We start from the raw sequence: 25,578 nt of genomic DNA, 5'->3' as shown, positions 1-25,578 counted from the left end.
CTAACCTTTATCCTCCCGACTCGCCGACCGCCTTCCCCAGCCCTATCTCTCCCCCACACTCTCACAGGCTCTGTTCTCCCCGCTCACCCCTCGCCGAAACAGCGGCAATGCAGAGCGAGGAATTCTAGTTGGAGAGACTCATAGGTTCCCAAACGTTCCCGTGAAAGCCTCCATCGCTCCTCCACTCGCAGCTGCGCGGCACGAGGGTTTTTGCGACTTTATTTTTCGAGTGTCGGGAGAGACAAAACTGTGGTCCGTGCTGACTGTGGCGCCTACGAGAGTGAGTTGGCATTGGAACGATACGCCTCATTTTCAGATCGCTTGGTAGCTGAAAGAGGGGGGAGGTGTCTCTACCGCCCGTACCTCCCTGTCTTTCGCAAAATACGCTCTGGATACGCATATTCTAAGGCCAGCCACCAACTGTTGCTCTCTTGCATTAATTATTTAATCAAAAAATGAACGAAAACGGAAGGGCAGTGGTGATTTGTAGTTTATGCACTTTAGTTTCATTTAAAAATGTCCTAATCCTAAAATAAATCTTCAATAGAGATTATTATCTTCCCAAAATCACCTATATGCGCTTTAGATCAACATTATAACTTTTTGGACCACCAGTATCAAGATGTGTTATCTCTCTTCACCCTTTGCCTTAAAATTGGGGAATGCAAAATTGGATATTCTTTTTTTTTAAATTTGTACTCAGGAGTAGGTATACATATGTACGTTACCCTCTAAACAACTATCAGGTTCTTTGAATAGACCAAATAAACACTAACACCTCATTCATGCATCACGAAGTCCTCGTATAAACTTTAACAGTCATTTACCATAAGATTAAGTGAAATTTTCTCCTCTTGAAATTAATATCTTCTGCCAACCTATATCCCAAACGGGGCTTAAATGTAAAATTCTTGTGTAAACGCAAACTTCACGGTCTGAATCCATTGCGAAACATTTTAATCCTTCATGGCGAAGAATAAGAAACCGACGAGTGGCGTCAACGAGAGGATTTTAGTACCCGATTTCGCTCGATGGTCTCTCTACGACGTGTTGTGCATTCTCGTTATTCACATCCACGCGAGACGTTGCGACTTTTCGTATTCACGGATCGCAAGCCCAATTGGTTGCCAAATGTTCACTGCGTCTATTCATTTCATTTATGGAATCTTTCGAAAGGTTCTACATAGGCTCCTGTTCGTCGTCGCTTCAATTCCATCAGCTATAGCCGTCTCCAGCCGTTGTGCGAAATAACTGCCTTCCGGAAAATAACATGCTAAGGAGCAGAGGTGGCATGGGGAAAGTGGTGGTGAGTTCTCTCACCCGTGCTTATAGCGGTGGCTTGGGGTAATGAAATGGTGACAAATGGCCTTAATGCCTCACAATTTATTGTTCCCGTAGCCTCGTTGATGATTATGGCTTTTTCGAGATTGCCTCGTAACGCACTGCTGCAAATGAAGATTGGCTTCATCCAGAGATTGACTTGATCACCAATCGGTTTCTCAATATTTTGCATTGGACGATGGTCCTCTTACTAATGCAAGTACCAATAGATTCTTTACTGGGGTCATTACTAGGCATAACTTTCGTTTCGTTTTTCTTTAGCTAGTTAAAATTTCCTTTTCTTTCCTTTGGTATTTCGAAGGCAAAAGTAGGGGAATGAGCAATTTTAGTGGAATTACCTAGCGAATGGGTGAACTTCTTTTTATTTTATTTACTTTGGATTAAATAGGTTTTCAGGTCGTGCAATTTTAATTGAAATTCGTTGGTCATTTAAAAATCGCTTTAGCTAAATATGTTATTTAATTTCGATATTGCGTCTTAACATTGAGAATGTGTATTTTTTGTTTTGCATTACTGACGCGTATCGCTGTGACTACATGTACTACGAGACAATACCCTTTCATCTGCCATAAAATTATTAAACCCTTCGCTAGCAGTTTTTATTTGGACGAGAGCACACAAATGAAAACCGTGGATCATTTGGCTGATGGGATTAAATCTCTCGCTTACTGGACACGTCACTTTTCCGATTACCTGACGTTCACGCGTCCGTTTAGTGTTTGTCAGTACTGTTCAGTTTTGTCAGTAAATGACTACTCGCTGGTTAGGTATGTTCCAGAGGTATGCAGCCGAGAAACGGGGCAAAAAAAACAAAAAGCAGGATGAATGCCTGACCACCTATCATCCACTCTCGTATTTAAAAATATTTTTACTTTCGAAGGGCGAGCCGATCGACGTCAAGTTTTCACTTACACTGCTTTTGTGTTCCCGAATACAACGCGTCAGTCGCACGTCCCACGAGCGACGAACTCGAGTGAGGCTCGAATGAGCTTCAGGTCCTCCGTTACACCCTCCCGTTAAACCTTCCTCTGCCCCCTACTTTTCGTTATTCCTTTCCATTCCCCTGTACTTCTTTGATTTGGTGGCTTGGGGGTGTGGGAGAGTGGGGATCAGAAGTAAGGACTTTGAGACGGGACGAAAAAAATATCTGGGAGTGACGGCAAGGAATAGGGAACGGAGCAATGAAGAGGGAAAGAGAAGAAAAGATGAGGGATGGAGGACGAGGAAAAGCAAAAAGGTTGCGAGGTTACGTCCTGAAATCGACCTCATCTCTCGTGCCCATCTTCCCGCCCTCTCCCTGGAGCACTCTTCTTTCTATCCCCTACCACTGCCCTACTCTCCCCGCCGCTTTACTTTTCCGCTCCCCCTTCCCAAATGCCTCTCTCCCTTCCTCTTCCTTGGTCCTCTTCCAAGACGAGTTCTTATCAGTTGGGAATTTATTTAAGTGCTTGGCGCGCATGCCAGGACCCCTCGCGTCTTTGAGGGCGAGGTTGGAGAGCGGATGGGCGGGGACCGAGGGCGGCGCGGGGGTTGTCGAAGAGGGCCTAAAGTCAAGTTTTGAGAGATGGGGAAGCGAATCGCAGTCCCCGATCGGGAGGGGAACTGGAATTTTCCGCGGGGAATTGTGGAAGAACTTGCATCAAAAGGGTGAAAAGATATTCATCCCCTGATCACGGCTGAAAATTTTGATAGAAATAACCCTCATCGAAAATAAAGTCCAATTTTTGGTATGAAGGTGTAGAATAAAATGCTGCGTTTACCTTCTCGAAGTTATTATTATTTTATTAGTTACACAATCCGAAATTCTTTCCCGTTGTAAAACTTTCATCTTTTTAATGAAGTTTTATAATGATCACGTTGTTTTACACCATATGGTAAATCTTATGGTAAATAAAATTTACGATATAGATATATCGTAAAATTAATTCTGAACGAGTAGAGCTAAAATACCACTTTTAACGGGACGCAGTGCTAGTATTTTTTTTTAGATAATAGGAGCACAATCTTCTTGTTCAATTCCTTAACTGCAGGCATACATATTGTGAATTAGAAGGCGATACATTTGGGGAACACACACTGCACTCAAGGGTATTAAATAATTCATCCCACCCACAGTGATGTCGGCCTTCAGTCGTTAGACTTTTGAGAGACAATGTTTTCCTGAAGATAAGACTAAGTGCTTTCTTTGGAGAGATTGGTGCGAAAACATCAATTTAGGTGTAGAAATATAAATATCATAAAATCCTTCCATCATAAAGTCATACTTTTTATCGATATTTAGAACCGAAAGCAAAACTCACGACAATCCTCGCCGCGTGCTCTCCCAGAGGGACTAACGACTTAAATAACTTTTGATGTAAACCTTTAGCCATTTGATAGCCATTAGCACATGTGTGAATCTGATACCTTCACCTCTCGTAAAATTTTGGACATGTTTCGGCCATTAAATTCGAAATGTTAAATAAATCCCGCATCGAATGTGACGTGTAATTACCCATCGGTCTACTGATGTTGAATTTACAACCGGAAATATGAATGTGGCTATGCTCGTGTGTCCAGAGGGCTTTCATATTTGTCCGCCCGTAAACGATAGAAGTCTTCTGTTCCGTTTATACATTATATCGAATAATAGGAGTTTGCCAATAATACTGATGGTGACGAAATAGTAACCAAGTTTCAAGAATATATGTATTAATGAAAAATATAAGATGCCCATCTCAAATTATGTATGGCATATTTGGCGGAAAACTTAGAGGGAAATGTCACGGAGGAAGTGGGCGGAGTGGGGGAAATGGGAGGTGTAGAATGGAAAGAGAGGAAGGAGGAGCTGAATGTCTAATGGATACGCGATGATACACGTTCTAGTGGGTTTCGAGTCTCGCATGGTGTATTAACCGCGGAGAATGTGCCGGGGCTGCGAATGAGAATCCAACGGCGTATTGACATTCCTGAGCCGTTACCTGTAGATTGGTGAATTTATTTAAGACCGGCATGAGTAGGGGAAATGTCCCCCTCCAGCTCCGGACATGGGGGTATGTTTCCAAATTTAATGTCGCTCTTCGGTATGTTTTGTGTAATGTGCCAAGTTGGGCCAAAAAGGCGGTACCCGTGATTTTGATTTTTGGTCTTGATGCTTACTTCGAATTTATTGAAAGCCGTAAACAAAATATCTTCTCGTTGCAGTTCTTCGGAACATGCTATTGGAAATATCCGATTTCTCTCGCGAACAATCAATAGATACGAGTATATGTTGGAATTGGTGAGAATAAACGGGTTTCCTACGGTCAGTAATACATGTTCATATTTTAATGCTATCAATATTTAGGTCGAGTTTTCCTTAGAATAGTAACTCATTAAGTCTAGTGCTATTTTCCGAGCGAAAATTTGATGAGAAGTATTAAAATATGAGGAAATTTAGCTGGCTTAACAAGCTTTTTTCTGATGAACATCGTAGTCCGAAAATTCAGCATGTTGGAGCAAAATTAAGGCTGCAAAATGCTTGCGAAAAGTTAGTAAAAGATACTAATTTCATGTACTGGGTACTCGGAATAACACTATTAGATGAATTTTATATCACTACCGAGCACAAATAAACGCGTGGTCATTACGAGTGGTGAAGAGAAACCTGGAAAGAGAGTAGCGTTCTTTTTTCGTTTGGCGCTAAAATCTCCTCATGGAACTTATTAAAATTAAATGCCATATGCAGTATCGTGACGTGGAGGTTCTCTCGTTTTGCCTCGCTGCCCTAATGAGTAACTGAGGTCGCGGATGTGGGGTGGGGGAGTTTTGGATTGTGCGGCACGGAAGAGGGCGGCGATTGTAGAGTGGCAAAGAGGAAACACTGGGCGCCAGGGTGTGGGGAGAGAACGGGTGAGGGTGGATGAGCGGTAGCGGACGATAGTTGGGGAAGTCTCATGAGAGGCTGATGATTCGTAACATTTTTTTTCTTTTATTTCACCCCTTCCTGTCTTTATGACGGTCTTTCCGCGCCGACACCGCCTTCTCCATTGCAGTCATTGTTTCTGATGAGTCAAGTTCATTATGCACCTTCATGCATGGAAGGATATGGTTGTGTCACCTTTTCTTTGAAATGATTCGCACGAGAAATAAAATGAAATCATTTCCAAATACGTACTTAGTTCAAACATCCGTAATACCAGGTACGTGTGGTAATATTTAATAATCGTTATGTCAGGTATGCATATTTTTATTTACTTTTACTTTGTTTCATTCTTCTAGCTCTGGTTTAAGTTGAATACTAACAAGTATTTGCTTGAAAAAGGGTTTTAATTGTTCACAGCTTGAGTCGCGGCAGATAACAAATACTGCTCGGTAGAGTAAGAATCCATGCACCAAAAACTATCGGTTTGGAACGTGATTGTTCTGTTTTAGCTGAAAAAAGTGCTGCAGTTCAACAAATTATACTTAAAAATCTTCATGACTGATTTCTTTCTCGCTAATGGAGAAACCCTTAAAACCCTTGGTCGATTAAAATGTGTTTCTCGTGATATGGGTAGTTTTCAGACCCTTCCTTGCTTTGCACTCGTTTCTTCAAATCATCCTCCCTCAAGATCGAAAGAGTCATCTCTCACCCTTTTCCTCTGTCGAAAGATACTCCTGGGCGTTATCTACTCCTTGTGAGTCACTCAGATTCGGAAACCCCTCCTCTTAACTTCTGTTCCCCCTATCCCCTTCCCCTCTACAGCGTCCTCCGCTTTCGACTTCTTCCCCTTTCCCACCCCCACTTCGAGGACGTTCAACTTCCCGTTTTTGCTCCAGCTGACGGTTCCCTCTCATCCGTTTTTTCCTACCTCCCTCTGCGAAGAGCAAAGATAGAATGCCGGCTTAAACTTGCAAGCGGACATCTTGCGACCCTGAACAAATTGGTCTGTGCCGAATCCACGAACTCATTTCAGTGTTTTAACTAACTCCTTCACGTCGGTCATCCCTCTCTCTCTCTATCTTCTTTGGATTGGAATGCTTCGGCTCTTCTTTGCCGCTTTGTACGTAGCTTTCCGACAGAGCTATCGATGCCATAGCGGCCAACCGTGAAATTTTCAACCCAAAATCGTTCGTCATGTAGCACTGAGTCGTGTTTTTTATGAGGTAATAAAGGCGGATTCCACCGTAAATATTCCATTCCAATTGGTCATTTTTTCCGCCGATGCTAAATTTGGTTGCTTTATGACCGAAGAGAATTTTTAAGAGCTAGAAAATATTGTTTCGTCGTCATCATTTAATTGAAATCCTTCCATCAGTTCGATTTCAGCGTTAAACCTTAATACGTGTACCTAATTATTTTATTTTGGATTAAATGTTTACTTAAATAGCATGTATTAATGGTTATAAGTTTCCGCGCCCAACTGCTTTACTGTGCATTTTGGCAAAAAGTATTTATTAAATATAATTGAAAGGATATTAGTATACGTCATTTTTCATGGAATCAACTCCTAACTTATCTTAAAAAGTGGGAGCTATGACTCAGTGACAGTGAAATACGCCAATGCTGTTTTGAAATTAACTGCACTTAATTTGTAGATGGGGATATTTACTCTTGCTTAAAAATTTTCATCGGACAAAACATGTTTGCTAAAAGATGTGGAGAAAACTTACCATATTTTTGCCATTCTTAATTCTGTTTATTCATTGGTGGTCATTCTATTTTTAAACATTATGTGACTTTTAGGCCTTAGGGATTATTGGTGCAGGCGCCAGTAGAGCCAAATCGAGTCAGTCGAGTGACTGACTGCTGACACTACGGTGGGACAGGGCCGACCGGAAACCCAAAATCTTCGTCGGAAGTGGTGAATGGAAGGGCAAAGGATTTAGTTGAAGTCGAAACTAGTAGCACTGTCGATCGCCTGGGACATGGGATCCAGCTTTTACTCATTACGGCGCGCATTTCTGCCGCCCCCTACTCCCCCCCTCACTCTCCGCTTTTCCGGAGGAAAATATATAGAAAGCCGTCGTAAACCTTGAGGTCATGCCAAGGAGTACTTTTTTCGGAGAGGGTGCGGTGAGGCCTTTGGACAGGGGGGGTTGTAGGTTGGATGGCGGCGGCAGTGGAATGGGTGGCGGCGGGCTGGGGGATTGAGGAGGGACGACGGCGCCGGGCCCGCTGCAAGGGGCGCCTTTCGGCCGCCGTCGCCCCTTCGGCGTCGTCGCCCAACCGCACCTCCGACAACACCCGTTTCTCTCTCGTGGATCGCGTCCACACCCGGCTCAGCTCTTCCGCTTCTCCCCATCGTGGTTAAAGGGCACAAGAGAGGGAAAAAGAGTGTGCTTCATGCTCGTAACCTCGTGGCATATTTTTTTACAAATGGGTAGAGAAATGGTGAACGGAGAGATGAGTGCTGGAGGGAAGGGGAGGATTCTTGGGAGAGGAGAACGGAGGCGTCTCGTTGTTTGTGTTTGTGACTTGGGTCGAGTGCGCGACTAATTTCGACGACAAGAATGGGAAGTCGGCGTTTAGAGTGTTTTTAGACTTGGGAGTGAGTGGTTAGTAGAGGGATTTTGGGAAATGCCTAACGTAAAAGGCGGTAGGCGTCCGAGACCAATGTAAACTGTCTGCTCAACGTGGTGAATGTAGGCATAGGAAGCAGGAAGTTGTAATTTTCATGGGCTAACTTTTGCAGTGGTGGCAAGGAACAATAACTTCAATGACCAGTGGCACTATCTGAACATGGTTTAAAAAGTCAATTACTCTCCTAAAATTTTGGAAATAGGACATTATATATAAGATGGTAGTTGTAATAGATAGGGTTTTTTTGATTGGGTACCAAAAGTTTATTATTAAAGTTTATATCTTATCTTTATTGAAAACAAGTAACTCAGCGACCTAACCTGGAGTTTTTTTTTACTGAAATAGGTCAACGTAGCCGGTGAAAATGATATAATAGGTAATACATTTCTTCCCATCTACTTCAATGTGGCCTTGCAATTCACCCAACTTAAGAACTGGATTTCAACAGTTCTTTTATACTGCATTATGCGATAGGCGGAAAGGGTTTTCCGGCTTTCAATCATAAGGAGAGTGGAAATATGGATACAAGTAAAAGCTTAATCTCTATTATTTGCATCATTTTTTTCATATGTATTTCAGTGACCCATTTCCCTGAAATACGATTCAAGTTTTAGTTAGCCAATATGACCGGGTTCTTCAAAGTTAAAAGCTTAAGTTTTTTTTTAAAGTAGTAAATTTAAAACTGTGATCAGGGTGGCCTTGTAAATCGATTATAGCTCTGAGAATCGGGCCTATATCCGTTGATTGTACTATAGGTACATTTATTTCGGAAATAAATTGATTGGATTTCTTGTCACTGACTTCCTAATTGTTAACGGATTCGCGTGGGATTAGAGTTAATTTTCAGCCCATAGTTACGGAAAATATCATGTTAGGCTCTCAAAATTATCGCAACACATGTAAGCAAGAAAGGGTTCATTAGCGCCTGCGCTCTCTATTGATCCAGCACCATATCAAGCGACCTTGCATGCTCAGGTCCATCTCTATATTTCGATAAGTACGTAACAGTGAATACCTCAGACTCCCGCAATTCCTGTAAATAACGTATTACTGTGTACTCAGATCGTATCCAAATTATTGTCGATAGCAATTGTGTCTCAGGCAATTTTAAAGTACCCACCAAATCCTTGACATAGTTGGGTTAATTAGGTGGACGATTGGTACATGATTTGACTAAAATGTTTTCCCTTTCTATTCTTCTTCAATTTTATCAAACCTTTCAAAAAATCCACTAAGTATCGGTCGCCAGTCTTAATTTTATAAAACATGTTTACGGTGAGTATTGGTGATAACGTTATCATAAATAGTGATTGATGTCATTCTTCGAGTAGTAACGTAGACTATTGAGCCAAGTGTGACTCTTAGGAGCGCTGGTTTCTTATGGTGAAGTGGTAATTTCGGCCAGGTCTCCTCCAAGCAAGTGGCAGAGGAACGATCTTTCCAATGGCGCTCAAAGGGAGCTCCACTCACAGCAGTTTCGTCGCCGCGCAATAAAACGCTCGTCAGGGGTCCGGGCGGTGCATTTGATTGCGTCAAAAGCTAGTTGTAAACGGATCCCCTTTTCACGTTAGCCTCTTCCCCTCATCCATTTCACCCACAAAATTCCGACTTTATTGTTATTTGTTCTGCAAGTTTTTGAAGACTCGTTTTTTTTGCACCGCATCCGAATGAGGCGCCTTATATAGATCCTCCATTTTTTGCGGGCACTCAAACTGTTTTGCGGCAGGTCAGAGGGAGGTTGAAAGGAAGGAAGGAGTCTAGAGGGATGTTGCAATAAAGAGTCGAGTTCGCGGACGAATGTGATTCCGGAAAAGGGTATAGACAAGCGTCCATCTGACAACCCGCTCTCTTCTTAACAGTGCGTACCGCAGCTTGGGAAAGTTTTTTCCTCGGTGTAAAGTTGTATTTTTTCTCTTTATGGTGATGAAGTGCCAGGCACGCGGTCTACTCAGAGAGCTAGTGGAATCGTATATTTTTTATAAAAATATAGCATGTGCTGATGTTCGTTAGTCTTACGCTCATTCTGGCCGTAATTAGATGTTAGAAGAAAACACTTTTTTGCTGGGCAATCCCTTTCATTAGGTCATTTAAAACTGAATTTAATATGGTCATGGAAAGAATATGATGCCATTAAATTAAAATTTGATGAATAAACACTTAATTCGGGTTTTCTCTACGAGCATCCGAGGATGTAAGTCGGAAGGTATTCGATTCGTGTGAAACCTCATAGTATTGTCTGCCCAACATAAGCACTATTTGTTAACTTTCTTGGAACATAATTAGTGTGAAATTGAGGTATCATTCCCACGGCGGAAATGCTACGCATGAAATTTAATTACATAATTGATATCATAATAAGAAATAAGGAACTGGATGACCTTTGGAATGGAAGTAAAAACTGCACCTAGTTCCAGGAAGTATTGATATTTATTATATTTTTATTTGTTTTCCTCAATATTATTAATTATGCAGGAGAAGAAAGATAAGGTTGTTTCATCAACACAAATTATCCGCATTATCTCTCCGAAAAGGCAAATGGACTTTGTGATTACTCTTTAAGGGCCATCAAGAAGACTACAAGGCTTTTTCAATATCGGCTGTAAATACTAGTTAAGTTGTGACCTTATTTATGAATATTGTATATGAATATTGTGTGTATATATATATATATATATATATATATATATATATATATATATATATATATATATATATAACGATTGTACGGAAAAACTCACACGAGCGGCACAATAATGGGCTGACACAATATAACACAAATAGAAAAGAATAGACACATTTAAAAGAACACTCACACGGTAAATTGTTCGAGCTTTCGGCCCTCTCAGAGGCCTTCTTCAAGAGAGACTCTCTTGAAGTATATATATATATATATATATATATATATATATATATATATATATATATATATATATACACACACACATATATTTTGCAATCGTGATCTGCTTGATTCCGCCTTCCCCACCTCTCCTGTGTTCGTCCTTTAAGTGTGTTCCAATCCCTTTTCCTTATATCTGGTTCTAAATAAATGAGTATTTGTTCGCCGTTTGGCGGGATATCGTGTTTGAATGTGTATAAGGCCAATGTGGCTCGTCTCTTCAACTGGCTATGCGTGCCACGAAACGCACTGTTCTTATCCTTTATGGTGTTGTATGATTCCTTTACTACTATCCTTTCCTCTGGGTGTCTTGTCTGTTTCTCCTTTGGTGGGTGAAACAGCTCCCTAACGCCATCTCTTGGCCAAAAGAATTGGGGCACTTGGTTGCCTAAAGCATCGCAGATCTCAGTGTAAATTACGTTTCCTGGATAGCTCAAGTGATAAAGAGCCTCCGCCCGGCAAGTGGAAAGATCCGGAATTCAAATTCCGGTCTGGGAAATATTTTTACATTCGTGATCTGCTGGATTCCGCCTTCCCCACCTCTCCTGTGCTCGTCCTTTATGTGTGTTCCTATCCCTTTTCCTTATATCTGTATCTATATAAATGTACTAAGCCCTATACGGCGTGTGGAATTTTCACTTCAGGGTAGGGAGGCCAGTTCCTTCCCCTGTGCCGGTTATCGTTTCCCAGGAAGATCTGGTACCCGAAAAGGCTTGCGGGAATCCAATCCTGGCCCTCTGGTCAGTAGTCTGGCGCTCTACCACTAGAGTACTGCGACCCACATACACATATTGCAATTATTGCATAATGGAATATATATTCCCTCTGTGCGAGAAGTACGTAAACTAAATTGCGTACGATTTTTAAAACTTCTTAGCCTGGCTTGCGAGATTTCCTCCCTTATTTCTCCGGTTGACTATCATGCCTACCTACGTTTTGTCACCATTTATCACTTCCAAGATCTTCTTTGATGACGCAACGAATTGATGATATTTTGAAGCGCAATAATGTGCTACTATATATGCATATGTAATAATTGACATTCTGAGGATAGTATAGAATATTTGCATCCGTTCGGAGAAATTGTCACCACTTCTTATTTCCTCCCGTATTTTGCTTTCCTTTAAGGAAGTAATACAGGAAGTTAGATTTTAGAGTTTAATTTTCAACTCACAAACTAGTCATTAAAAACGTATTCTGTTGCAATTATGTTTATAAAAGTACTTCAAATACACGCTTCATTGTCTCATTTCAATATTTGCATTGTGAAATTGAATATAGCAATACTTTCGCATGAGAAATACGTGTGAAAGAGGTTCTTTATCAAGGAGATAGAGTTTCTTTAGCGTTGACTTTCAAGCATTTCAATTGGGCGCATCGCAGGTTTGCGACACCGTGGTTTCTAACGTGAAGCACCGTTAATGAGTTGGCTCATCATATTATCCCCGCGAACTGCCTTGGCTCGCACGGTGACGCGTTTGGGGGTTGGAGGGGCCTTCTGGTGTAATAGAGAGAGATAAAAATTAAAGGATTGAAAGCAGCGATGAACATCGTTGCGGAGGAACCCGTCTTTACTTTATTGAGATGTAGGCCGTAATTACTCATTTAACCTTTTTTATTTCGTTCTTTTTCCAAATAAACGGTAAACTTTTCTAGTTCAATGATTTTCTAGAAGCTTTACTCATATTTCCATGCGTACGGAATACGCTTCATTTTCAAATCAGCGAGACTGAGTTGAGTACCATCGAATGAACACAAATTAAAACATACACCTGGAAAACTTGCGTCAACAGTTACCTATGATATAACCTCGTATCTGTCCCGGTGTAATGCTTCATGTAATTGATTAGTACAGCAGTCAGCAATTTAATTTTTTAACTTCATAAATTGCTTTGAATATTGGAAAATCAATTTACGTACTTGTACAAATTATAAGCATTTTATAAAATTTCTGAGAGAATCATTCTTGGAGTTCCAATTTTTCATGAAATAGTTCATTTAAAACTCCGTAAAGTAAAAAAGTTTTAGAATCATCGGGAATTAATTTTGAAAGTATTGCATCGCTTTATTTTGATCAGCATTCCATCCTCGCGCCGTTCACCCCAGGGTTGAAGGAATCTTTAGCACGTGCAGTTAACTCATTCCAATGCCTCGAGCAGCGTTGCTTCCTTCCCTGCTAGCTTTTTCTTGCGCTTACGTTCTCCTTCTTTTTCATTGACCATTTTACTAAGTCTTGCGTTCTCGCGGGAATCATACCTCTCCTCGTCTCTCCCCTTTTCCTCCGCCCTCTAATATTTTTCCCACCCTTATCTTATTTTCTTTCCCACCTTTCCATTCCATTTGCAACCACACACCGGCGCGCATACATACGTCCTCTGTTCAATTTTATTTTAGTACCTTCAGTTTCCGCACCCTTGTGGCGGGCCGCCGCGCCGTTCGTCACGTGACGTCATAAAATAGAAACGAGAAAGAAGAGGTGGTGACACGAACGCCGGTTTGTCTGCGATATGCATGCCTTTCTTTTTTCTCACTCTTTTTGTTCCTTTTCCTTCGAATCTGTTGAGCGGCGTTTTCAGACCAGGAACTAGGACTACCTAGGACCGCCTTAATTCTTACCTTGCACATCTTTGCTCGTTTCACATTTTACTATCATCAGCTCAGTTTTTTATTCACTCAGTCCTGAGCAAAAAATAAACCTTCGGCAGCGTTTCGTCACCTAGCCCGGCCCGGCCCAGAGCCTTTTTTCCTTTCATTGATACTTCTGCTGGTTCACTCTTTTTTGTATCACTTGTAAAATCCTTTTTTTACATCCTACTCGTCCTCTGCTCTCTCGCTTTCTCTTGACCACAAAAACACCCGATTATTTTTTTATCATTCACGTTCTACTACCTTACCTTTTCTTTTTCGACCTTTGTCCCCGATAGTAATCCAAGAAGTACGGCCCCTTCAAGTGAGTCCTCACCTTTTACTATTACGAGGGCAGTCTCCTTGCCCTAACCTTCAAATCACGCCTTCTCTTCCTTTTCCCGTGCCATCCGTCGCCTCGCTATTCCTTAGTCAGTTATCCCCTCAATCCCTCATGCCCTGTGTTTCCACCCCCGCTTTCCCCCACCCGTCCCTTCCTTTCCTCACGGCCTAGCTTTTATGCGCACGAGAGTTCGTGCGCAAGATGGGTAAGCACCTCTCCATCGTCGCCTCCTTTAGCGCACTTAGGCACCGGCTCATTGCGATGCCGCCGATGACTCGGCCCTCCCCCTTCCACACTCCTCCTCACCTCCCCAACCTCAGCTCCTGCTGCGCAAGTATGTGTGCTTCGCTTGGCTTCGGACCCCGCCTCCCCTCCTCCTGCCGCCCGTGACAGCGACCCCGCCCCTGCAAATATTGCCATTAACATTTTCTATCGCTCCCTCTGCTTTCCACCACCTTCATTCCTCCCCAGTACACAAAACCTCTTGTTTCTATTACCTAAGCTTATACAAGCATATAGAATAGCTACGATGACCGATATTGCTGGGATTCCAAAGGCATTCAGCATTCTGACGTTTTACCACAAATTCCAAAGAAACTGCGGGAGATGCCGCCACAGTAAATTTTAACGGAGTCATCCGCTAATGTGCATTTCAATGCTACAATTTCAGAGTGTAAAAATCATTCGCCCTGACTGGGATTTTACCACAAGTTGATTTAAACAATACTCCACGAGAGTTGTGTTCACATTATTATTATAACAGCTGTTTGTAGATCAAATGAAATATGAGGTTAAGTGCGAAGATCTACTTTTCACATGGTGTGCATTAGGTTAAGTGGTTAATTCCGTTAGTGACAGGGAAAATAAGGCTCCAAAGCATTGTTCTTTTTCCTTCTTTAGATTACCGAGTAATTGAAGATGACTTGAGGAGTTCGAAAAGATTTTGACGATCGAGTTAAGCATTTCAGTAACAGGAGAGGATGGGAGAGAAGTTTTTCGACTGTGATCGAGCAGCACGATGTCAGTCATAAAAGGAAGTAATATAAATCCATGATTCGAATTCCAGCAAGTGTCTTTATCCCACCCTCTTGGGGCGTCTTGTACTCGACCCTTCCTTCCTCCCGTCCTGGTGGACTCTCATTGTGTGCCTTTGTACTGTTTCTTTGCTGGTTATGCTTTCCATTTCGTTTTTATTTCTGCCTCCGTCCTTGAGTCTTGGATGCGATGACAATGGTCATCACTGAGACGTTTCTGACAGGCTGATTCTTTTGATTGATTCATGTAGCGTCCGATTGCCATGTTTTATATCTGATCGGCAATCTCTCTTTATAAATCGTTTGATGAAGTAATATTCCCTGCGTGCCAAAAGTGACGATCGTGTAAGAGATACCTTGCTTGCATTTGGCGCGGGATGTTTTTCATTTTTGTTCACATTATGACCAAAACGAGAATAGAACTTAGTTGGTTATATGGACACCCTCCTAATTGGAAAAAATAATAGTTTCTGCAACGTAATACATCTATTCGTTACATACCTTTAGAATTCTTAAGTAGAAATTAAAATTTTTTCTTACATATTATTTCTTCAAATTACAAGCTATGGAGCAAAACGCTTTTCCTGGTGATGCCACAAATCATTTTAATGGATAGCGATAACGCGCAGGAAAGATGCATGAGTATGCATGTTTTATTCAGCCCCAAAGTAGATACGGAGCGATTGAATGAAGTTGGAGATTAGTGCAAATAGAGATGTAATTTTAGATGGAACAAAAAGTTATTGTAATGCTTAAAGCTATTGTAATGTAAAAAGTAATTGTTAGGCTTTTAATATTTAAGAGAAGGCTGGTTTTGAGTTTAGCAGGGCACTAGGAAAGAAACGTGATAGGAATTGGAGGAACTGGAGCTGGTTGTCCATTAATGCCCCATTTTACATTCATACTAGATGTCTTTTTCACAATTGTCTCCCATGGGGTAATTAGGAAAGAAAAGTGACATACATCGACTTGCTACGTTTATCAGCGATAAAATTCTAGAGGAGTGCAAAAGAAAGCACACGATATACGCAAGAAAGATCTAATGATATTACTAAGAGATGCGTAAGGTAAGCAAAAATTATTTTGCAAGACTTTAAAAAAAATTAGGATAATATATGAAAAATTACGAGAAGGCCAGTTTTCAAATTGAGAGAACTGATGACAGAGACACTATGCCTATTTAGCGGGAAATCGGGACGAAAAGAGGCTACAAATGGATTCCAAATAGGAATTTAAACCTATTACTATAAGACAAAGCACTTTTCATAGCAGAAGACTTGTATGTGCTGTCTAGAAATACGCCAAAACAATGTAAATGGCGATTTTCTCCTGTATACTATCCTAAAAACATGTTCCTAACATAAATGAAACATATCTGACGGAGGTCTGAAAAGCGTAAACCTCTTAATGGACAACGTGTGCCTGATGTTGATTGGGGAACTACTTCGTGCAATGTCACGTTTTGGCACTATGCATCTGAATTTTATTCCATTAATTATAACATTGGAAATACGGTTTACGTATATTTCAAATTAGCAGGAAGACTTACTCGTCCCACGTACTTTATAGTATGTGATGCTCTCTAGGAAAATGTTTATTTCATCGACTGATATAGAGCTATATTTTAGAATTTAAACGCCCAGTTATTTTGCTCCATCCTAGGGAGCATTGCCGTTAGCGTCTGCATTTTTTTCATTTAATTAATTACGTCAACTTAATGCGAATGAAATTTGTCATGCCACTCGAAGAAAATCAAACTATTCGCTTCTAAATGGTCAACAAGCAAGTGTGACGACCCCGAATATTGTAACTCATCCTGTTCCATGCAGATGTCTCCGCATGACGAACGTTTTTCTCATTTTTCCCACCCGCCTGTCCTCGAACGCTAGGAGGAAAAAGTGGCGTGTTTCAATACGACGTGGGAGACAAATTAAAGTGAGGATTGGGACTCCTATGGGTCGAAAGCTAGGTTTGGGACCTTATGACCTCATGTCAGAAAGATTCAAAGAAGATTCACGCTTATAACGATCTCATACAATAGGGGGAATAACTGTCAATAATTTCACTCTGTCAGAAGGTGGTGCTGGAGGCAAAGGCCACATGGAAAAAGTGTTTTGACGGGCCTCTAGTTTCATTGTTCGAGGAATGAATGAAAGGATTTTACAAATACTGTACGAATCATTCCCATGAGGTGACAGATTTTCCTGATAAGATTTGCAGTTCAGATGGCGCGAGAGGTTTTCAGTAAATTAAAAGTTAGTCCATTTTGTAAGGTTCTAACTCATTCAAATTCCTTTATCCTATTTTATAACCTATTTTATCCTATTTATATCCTATTTTTTCATAAAACTTAGGCCCTCTTCTTGGGAATAACGGAAACCCAGTACTTCCGAAATTTATTGCATGTGATTAATTCAGAACGGATTATTTACTTACAGATTTTCATTGATATTTCTTCAATTCAATTCGATTCATTGTCCCTTATCGTCCATTTTGGTCTATTAAGTACTGTTGCCTCAATGATAACAAAACTTTTTTCCCTTGGGCAAGCAATTTTGAAAGAAAGGAGCTAAAGCAGATCGGTCGAGAATAATCGAAAAAATGTTATGGAAGAAAATTTCGGTTCTTTTTGAATATCCATCCACTGTAGTCTCGTTAGACTATTGCGTGGAGAAGGTTGATTAAAAAGTTAATAGGATGACAACGAGGGTCATAGGAATTTATCTTTTATTGATGCACTCCTAGTAATATGTAAGATATATATTAGCTTTGGAAAGAGCAAGATGAAGAATATTGTTGCCCGAGAATCGACATCCTTTCGTCTATGCCAAGTATGAGGAGGGTATTCTTTTCACCTAAGGATGGGAATAATCAGAAGAAAAAGAACTAAAAAAGCTTCTTGTATTTAGGGGTTGGGTATGGCAAGGGGATTGTTGGGATAAGTGATACGGAAGGGTGGAAGCGAAGTTTTCATGTGGATGAGAACCTGGTGAGGGTGTGGAAGTCGAAGGAGAAGAAAGGATTGGAGGCAAAGGTGGTTGGGGAAATGGGTGGGATATGAGAAAGGAAGGTGGGAGTGCGTGTGGATCAGTAGGAGGGGAAGCATTGGAATGGTGGTGAGATTCCTTGGTATCTTTTCCGTTGCTCACGAGTGTTGGGCCTCACGCTGTGACGAACAGGCTACACTTTTTTTGGGAGATGGGAGTGAATGAGGAGAGAAAGGGGAGACAGGAGAAATGAGAGTGGGGTAGAGAGGTCGAGGAGAAGAAGGAGAGTGGGGAGAAGGCAAAGGTGCAGAGGGAAAGAGAGAGATGGGGGGAGGGAAGTCGTGGCGGCATGCTTTTTGAGTGAGCGAGAAAGGGATAAGGGGAGGGAGTGAGGCCTGGGAGGAAAAGGGTGGTGGTTTTAAAAACGGGATGGTTACAAGGATGACGGTGGGTGGGGAAGCTCGGATTTTTGTGGTGAGGTGTGCGGGAGGGAAGGGGGATTCTAGGAGGAAGGAGCAGACGACTTGGTGTGGGATATGCGTGTACTGCAAACGATTCTAATCATCAGGTCATCCTCCTCTTCTGCTCATTCTCTCCTTTATCTTTACCATTCCTCTTACTCTTCTCGGTCATTCTTTCCCCACTCGATGGTGTGATTCACGATGCTGTCTGTATTTTTTCTTTCCTTTTCTTGCCAAGAGAAGGTGGCGACTAAATATCCTGCCACTTCTGTTATGGAGCTTGTTAAGATAAAACCTGAGAGTACTGTTCAAGGCCCAAGAACGACATCCAGGAGTACACGGTGTTGTATCTAACCGGATTAACAGGACATTGTTTTTACCTGGCGCTTTTAAAGAGGAAGATTACATCTGGATTAATGAGAACATGAATAGAAATTAGTCAGAAAGAATAAAATCACTTCTCAAAGATCGCGAAAGATAGTATGAAAAAATTTAATTAGAATTTGTTAAATGTTTGGTAGAATTGTTTGCCCTGTGCTTACGAAAATGTCCTCCAATCCTTCAGCTAATCTGGAAGTCTACCTGTAGATTTTTTTCATTATTAATCATTGATAATAACACCTTTAGATCACAGATGAAGCACTTTACCGACAAATTTGAATGTCTTTAGCAGCAAATTATGTGAAAATTGCAATTTCTTAGTTAATTTAGTAAAATTATTTCACAGCTGGTTTAACCAAACGAGGAACTAAACTGCAAATAAGCACGTCTAATCAGGCTAATGGAGCCTTATCCACATTGCAAAGCTCGATAAATTGTAATCAGATGTCTCGAAAACTCCTAGCTACATTTGATATTTCCTCAATCGGTTAGCGCTTCAAAAGTTGACGGCGATAGAGAATTGAAATTAGATTAAAGTAGCGTAGATTTGCTTCATTCGACAACTAGTATGCAAAGAGTTCAACGAGATATTTTAAAAGGCTGTTCGAGCGGCCTTTCGCTCGTTTCACATTTATTCGGGAGTGACTCCTCCTCCGTCCCATTAAAAAACGACGATAGAATTCGTCGGTTCACTCACTCTCTCCCTGTAACAACCGAACGGCATTCCATCTACCCTCTTCTCCTTTCCCTTCTTTCCTTTCTTCTCTCCTTCTGTCAGTTTTATTGCACTATCGCTCCTCTCAAACTTCTTAACTTCTCGTACCGTAGCAATCCAAAGCACCATGCACATGAGCTTTATTTTCTATGCTGTTTTTCTTTTTCCTTCTCATTCCCGAAGTGTGACCGATTATCGATGTCACGCTTAATATATATCATAAGGGATCTCGTAATATTGGTTGCATGCGAGAAAATCCGTCAGTCTCGCCCCTCCCAAGTTACTCCCATTATCCCCACGCTTCTCACATCTCTCTCCTTGCTCTTTCAACAACATGGAGGGTCGTATTGTTCGTGAGATTTCACTTTATATATATTTTCGTGATTTAAGGTAGCCGCATTGGCTTTGTGCAGGTTTATCGCTCTTAGATATTTGAAGCTTTCGTTTGAAGTATTTTGTCCAATCAACGATGACAATGAGCTACATGTCTCATTCGGCTTATGTTCTTCGGATGTCGTTCGTATTTTTTGGCCGTCCTTTTTGGGTCCATTATTCATAAAATCAACCTATAAAAGTTTCTTAATTATGATGAATGTAAATCAAAACGTTCTTCATTGATGGGACCTGCAATTAGAATTGGCCTACAAATATACCCGCACTTTTTTCGATAGTTCTTAGAAATGTTTTGGTAATATAGCCTTTATGCCTCAGTTCTCTGAGTCTTTCTTTACATCTCTCTTCCATTCTCTCTTCTCATTTCCGTCTCGTCCTTACTCCGCGTCACTCACTCTCCCATCCTCCTTGCCACCATTCGAGATACCGGCGCTGTCTGTCAACTTCAAGCCGAGGGACATCCCAGAATGGTCCCTTCCTCCGCTCTGTAACTCATGGCATAGTGATGGCCACGTCTTCTCTCCAGTTTTTCTTATTTTTCTTTTTCGACTGTCAGAAGTGAAAGGGAGAGAGAGAGGGGCAAAGGAAAGGTAGAATACGGGGCAAAAGAGAGATGGGAAAAAAGCATGTGAAGCCGTCCAAAAGAAGAATAAAGAATATAGCAATAATTGCCGCATTGGAATCTGTTTCTCACGGGATGAGGCATTTTGTTTGCGTACTATGTCGTTTTAGGTAGACACCAAAAATCCATACTTAAATTCCTAACTCCATCTCTCAGTGGTGGACAAATAAAAAAATACCTTGTTCACAAGGTAAAGCAAGGGAAAAGGCGACATTAAAAGTCACATTCGTATATTATTTCCTTTTTTCCCATCTTCTTTTAGCCGCGTTGCAGGCATTAACACTACTATTATTTACTTTTTTCTTTGGTTGGACTCAAAAAAGTAGAATGTCATCGCGCGCTCTTGGTTATAAATTTGTTAGCACGATTTGAGGTTTTACTCATTCCTCTTGGCGTTCTTCCCTCTACTCCCCCACGTCCTATTCGTCCTAAGTGTGGACGAGAGAGAGAGAGAGAAAAATGCAAATGTCGTAATCGTTTTTCTCCTGCTGAGTTATGGCTTCCGTTTCGTTTTTATGTCGCCCATTGCGATCGAGAGTTATTCCCCGACTGGGATCTGTCCTTTTTTCCCCAAATGATGGCAGTGAAAAAAATAGGCCTTCTGCCATTCCTGGTCCAAAACCTTTCGCTTAATCATGTGTTTAATTTCACTCCTCTAGTTACCTATCCTAACATGTCGCTCACCTCCTTGCTTTCTACATCTACATCCTGCGAGCCACCAAAAAGGTGTGTATATACTAGTATATACACACCTTTATATATATATATATATATACATACTAAAATATACTAGTATAACCATGCGCAGTTGCTACCTTGTAGGTTAATACGAATTATGTCGAGCCGACTACTGGGGGATTTCGATTACAAGCATTCTGGTGTCTTATTGTTCTTGGAAAAAATAACCATATAAAACTGTCAGCTTTCGTTTTGTATATCTTGCTGTAATTTTATAAAGGAATAATTCACAGTTCTGTCGGTGGAATGAATTTGTATCGACTCCAAATGCTGCTAATCTAGGCCAAATCCTGTTCGAGTCTAAATCCTCGATCTAACTACGATTATTTATGTCCGGGCGGGATAGTGTGTGAGGTGGGAATCTCCTCTACTGTCTTCCCAACTCCCGTCTATTCTGACCACCTTCACTTCTACCAACTCGTCCTCTTCCTCTCCTGTTCCCATCTTTCCTCCCGCCCTAATCCGCTCGATGCCATTTCCCCACACGCCTGAATGTAACCACGATGCCTTGTTCTACTACGGCATCCCTCTTCCTTCACTTACTTTACTTACAATTACCTTTTACTTACCATTTCCTTCCTTCTCTATTACCTTCCATTTCTCTGTCTACACTCCCTACCCTTTACCATTTCTAGCGCCACTGTTTCTATTGGTGCCTGCATTCGGTTAAGGCCTGCTCCTTGGTATCAAATTGGAGCAAAAGTGGAGAAATTATTTGCTCGACCATTTTCAATCTAAACTGCCGTAATGCACATCTCAGTCTGGAAAAGCTAATATCGGAGGAAAGGGGGATCGGAAAAACTCCTCCCTGCATGTCACTCGGGACGTACGAACTCATTCCAGAGCCAATACAAAGTGATGTTTACAACCCATCCCGGTTAATTCTTCACTTCTTCTCCTTCCAACTGACCCTTCTCTTTATATTTCCCACCCTTGCTCCTCCCAGTTTTACGTTCCACATTATAGCGACCATTCATTTATTTCCCTTCCGCGAGGAACATCACCCCTGCCATAATAACACTCACTTCGAGTTTGGGCAACCACTTAAATGGCTTCAGGAACCCGTCGTGCAAGAGGTAACATTTTTTTCTATAGCACCTTTTCATTAGTGCCTCTCTTCACGAAATCTTCCTTCATTCCTTCAACTTCCCGCATGCGTACCCTTCACAGTCATCTAGTGTTTTACTAGGAGTGGGATGGCCTATCTATAGCCTATCTATCTATTCCGACTAATCTTATTTTGTCCCCCCCATATTCCCTTTGTTTTAAAGGCCTCAAAATATCCCTCGATTAATTGATTTTCCTTAATAAAGTAAGTTACATTTCGCATTATCTTGGTTTATTCTTGCAAATGCTCTCCAAACGTATGTCCCTCACTCATATACCACAATTTTTCTATCTTGATGACATTTCTTGGAGTGATTCGTTTTCTTTCAATTTCACGCTTCCTCCTTAGAAATAAAATTAATTCTAGTAAACAAACTGCTCAGTTTTAAGATGACCAACGTTAGTGTTGATTTTGGCCTCTCAGCTCAGCCTCTCTAAACAACGCTGACAATTTCGTAGCTTCTTTCGAGTTGCCCATTTTCAGTTGTGGACCTTCTCCGTTCATCTTGCCTCTTCCCGCATCTACGCCCCCCAACATACACTCACTATATGTACTAAATCTTCTTTCCATTTGAAAGAAGAAACGCCCTCCATTCCCGCCTCCATCCTCGCTTTCCCTTTTTCCTCCGCCAACGCGGGCACGCTTATAGTCCGACCCCGATCTCTCCCTCCATTTCCCCACCATTTCGATTCCTTCTCTAACCCTACCTCCATCTCCCTTATTCCAGTTTGATGAGTATTGAGTGGAGCCAAGGAATGGGACAGTCTACGAATTGGGGAATCGAGAAGGGTCCACCCTCCGTTTCCAAGCTGGGCCCCTCGCTCACCTCTCTTCCAGATTTTTATTTACCTCCTTCCCTTTCCACTCACCCCATTCTCCCATTTAGTCGTCTGACAGAGTGCGTGAGATAGGATTTACGCGCTCGGGCTTCCACCTTTTTCCCTTTAGCACCTCTGTCCGCCTACGAGTCTTTCAACCACCTTCCATCCCCTCTCACTCTTCTCTTTGCATCTGATACCCACTCCTTCTTTGCTCACCTACTCTTGCGAACCGGAACACCCTGTATGTTACGGTGTCCTTGTCGATGTCTAAATTACGCCAATCATTCCCGGAACGATATTCAACGTCCGGCTTTTATCCCCTTAGACTGTAGGAATACTCTGTAATATTGGATACATTTTTCGGGGACTCAACCAATGAATGCCTATTTTCATGATGGTAAATTGATGGGAATGAATGAAATACAGGTACTTCAGTTTATTTATTTGCACCCTTTTGCCAAATAACCTGCGCGAATATGGGACGTGATTTCTGATAGATAAATACACCACGGTATACAGAAAACCATTATTGAAATTTAGTGGATATCACCCTTGAAAAATACCGTATGTATGTATATTCACAATAATATATAACGTTTCTTGGAGAAAAGGTTTTTCAATTTAATAATTTTAGTTTAAATTAAGTCATTGAGTACCAATTTATTTTTTAGGGTGCTTGACACTTAGTGTGATGGGGATAATAATAGTACATTTTCAACATCGCTGACAAAGAGATCGACTTTATGCAAGAGTTTCAATTTGTAATTTAATCTTCGCTTTGTGAGTGACTCCCAGCCTAGCTGCTCTAATATTTTTGATACGCTTCTTCGTTTTCTTAACAGTGTTTTACAAATACAGCTCCTCTACGCTGCACGCGATCTAAATCGGCAATCAATCCAACTTCGTGAGGATCCCATATACTTGCAGTATATTATATAAATGAGCCTGAGTCGCCTAACCAGCGACAGATAATATTTCTCTTTGACCTATTCATAACATTTATCAAGTACTCTTCATACTTATTCGTTGGCTTGCCCACATATTCCCCGTATGTGTTTCCCCAGGAGAGATCGTGAGTGAGGGTAACGCCTAGGTATTTAAATGAGGCTACACATTCCATTTCGTTGCTCTCAATGTAGTAGACGTTCGGGAGGGAATCGCTCTTTTTCCAAAAATTTGTCACTAGTCACTTTTATTATTTCAATTCTAATTGCCATGTGTCTTGCCAGCGTTGTATAGCCGTTATGCCATTAGGTATAGTCATTAGGTCATTATGGCGCTAAATGTCATTTGTTCAGAACGGTAGAACGATCAATAGAGAAATTAATTAATTAATATATTAAAACGTTGCCTGGTGGATGGCGAATCAAATAAGTCGTAAATGCATTTAAAATTGCGTTCCTTTTTTTCGGTGGCATAGAAATATGTACAAAAAAGAGGCGAAGTGGAACGATTAATATAAATTTGTAATTAAGAGTGTGTTTTGAATTTCGCTTTCATCGTTACTAATTAAGTGACATTTCCCCTGTACACAGGTTAACCGACCCCTGACGATGAAAAAGGAGGGAATCCAGACGAGGAATCGGAAGCTATCCTCCAAGTCGAAGAAGAAGAAAGGGGGGGGAGGACCTTTGGGAATGGGTCCAGGAGGAATGGGAGGAGCCGGACCCGGCGGTATGGGCGGGCTGGGCCTGCCAGATATGATGATGAAGCCGCTGGACAAGGCGGCCGTGGCCGCTCTCTCGTTCCCCGGGTTCGCCAACCCGCATCACCACCCGCACCACCATCCTCACCACCCGCACCATCCGCACCACCCGCACCATCATCCCCACCACCACCCGCACCACCATCCCCATCAACACCCGCACCACCACCCACACCTCGGACCCTCTCCGGCCGCCGCCATGTCCCACTATATGTACAACAGCAACGTCCACGCCGCCATGGCCGGAGGATTCGTGTCGCCGCCTCCACCACCCCCGCATCACCACCTGGGCCACCTGGGGCAGCAGCAGGGAGCGCAGCAGGGGGGACAGCAGCAGGGTCAGGGCTCGGACGGAAGCGGGGTGGGCGGCGGAGTTGGCGGAGGGAGTGCCGCTGGTGGCGGGGGCTCGCATCAGCACCCGCCCCCGAGCGCCTCCGCCGCGCCCCCAATGCACCACATGGGAGGCATGGGGGGCCTGGGCCTCGGCTCCTCACCCGGTGCACTCTCCTCGCTTGGAACGGGAGGACTGGCGCTTGCAGCTTCCAATGGAATGGTAAGGCTTATTTTGAACGGGTACTCATAAGCAGGCACTTGCGTTCCACCGCAACCATACTCAGACTGATGAGACTTACATTTTGTTTTCCATCTATTACTGCGAAGTTTATTTGTAGTTAGTTGCGTACAATTTAGCGTCATTATGCGTCGCTTCGTTAGACCAACATATTTAAATTTATAACTTTTTCCCTTTCATCATTCAACAGTATTGTCTTTCTAATTTCTTTTGACGATCCTTGCCCTTGCGTCTGCTATTACTGCACTTAATCTCTCATTCTTCTCTTATTCCCTCGATAACCTTACAGCATTATTTAACAGGAAAATATT

The 25,578-nt window shown here is 41.9% G+C and overlaps 1 protein-coding gene across 1 annotated transcript in view; it reads left to right on the top strand.

Annotated features, from left to right (window-relative positions):
• Positions 1 to 25,279, top strand: part of LOC139691087 (GATA-binding factor C-like) — a 228,756-nt gene extending 203,477 nt beyond the window's left edge. The window contains exons 6-8 of the mRNA XM_071588832.1: positions 24,527 to 24,758; positions 24,870 to 24,949; positions 25,112 to 25,279. Of these exons, the coding sequence (XP_071444933.1) occupies positions 24,527 to 24,758; positions 24,870 to 24,949; positions 25,112 to 25,279 (480 nt within the window). The remainder of the gene's footprint in view (positions 1 to 24,526; positions 24,759 to 24,869; positions 24,950 to 25,111) is intronic.
• The last annotated feature ends 299 nt before the right edge of the window (positions 25,280 to 25,578 follow it).

The sequence above is a fragment of the Hetaerina americana genome, unplaced genomic scaffold (genome assembly GCF_022747635.1).
Source record: "Hetaerina americana unplaced genomic scaffold, ioHetAmer1.1.p SCAF_3, whole genome shotgun sequence".
Lineage (NCBI taxonomy): Eukaryota > Metazoa > Arthropoda > Insecta > Odonata > Calopterygidae > Hetaerina > Hetaerina americana.
The sequence above is the reverse complement of the archived record's forward strand: the minus strand, read 5'-3'. Positions and strand labels throughout refer to the sequence as shown.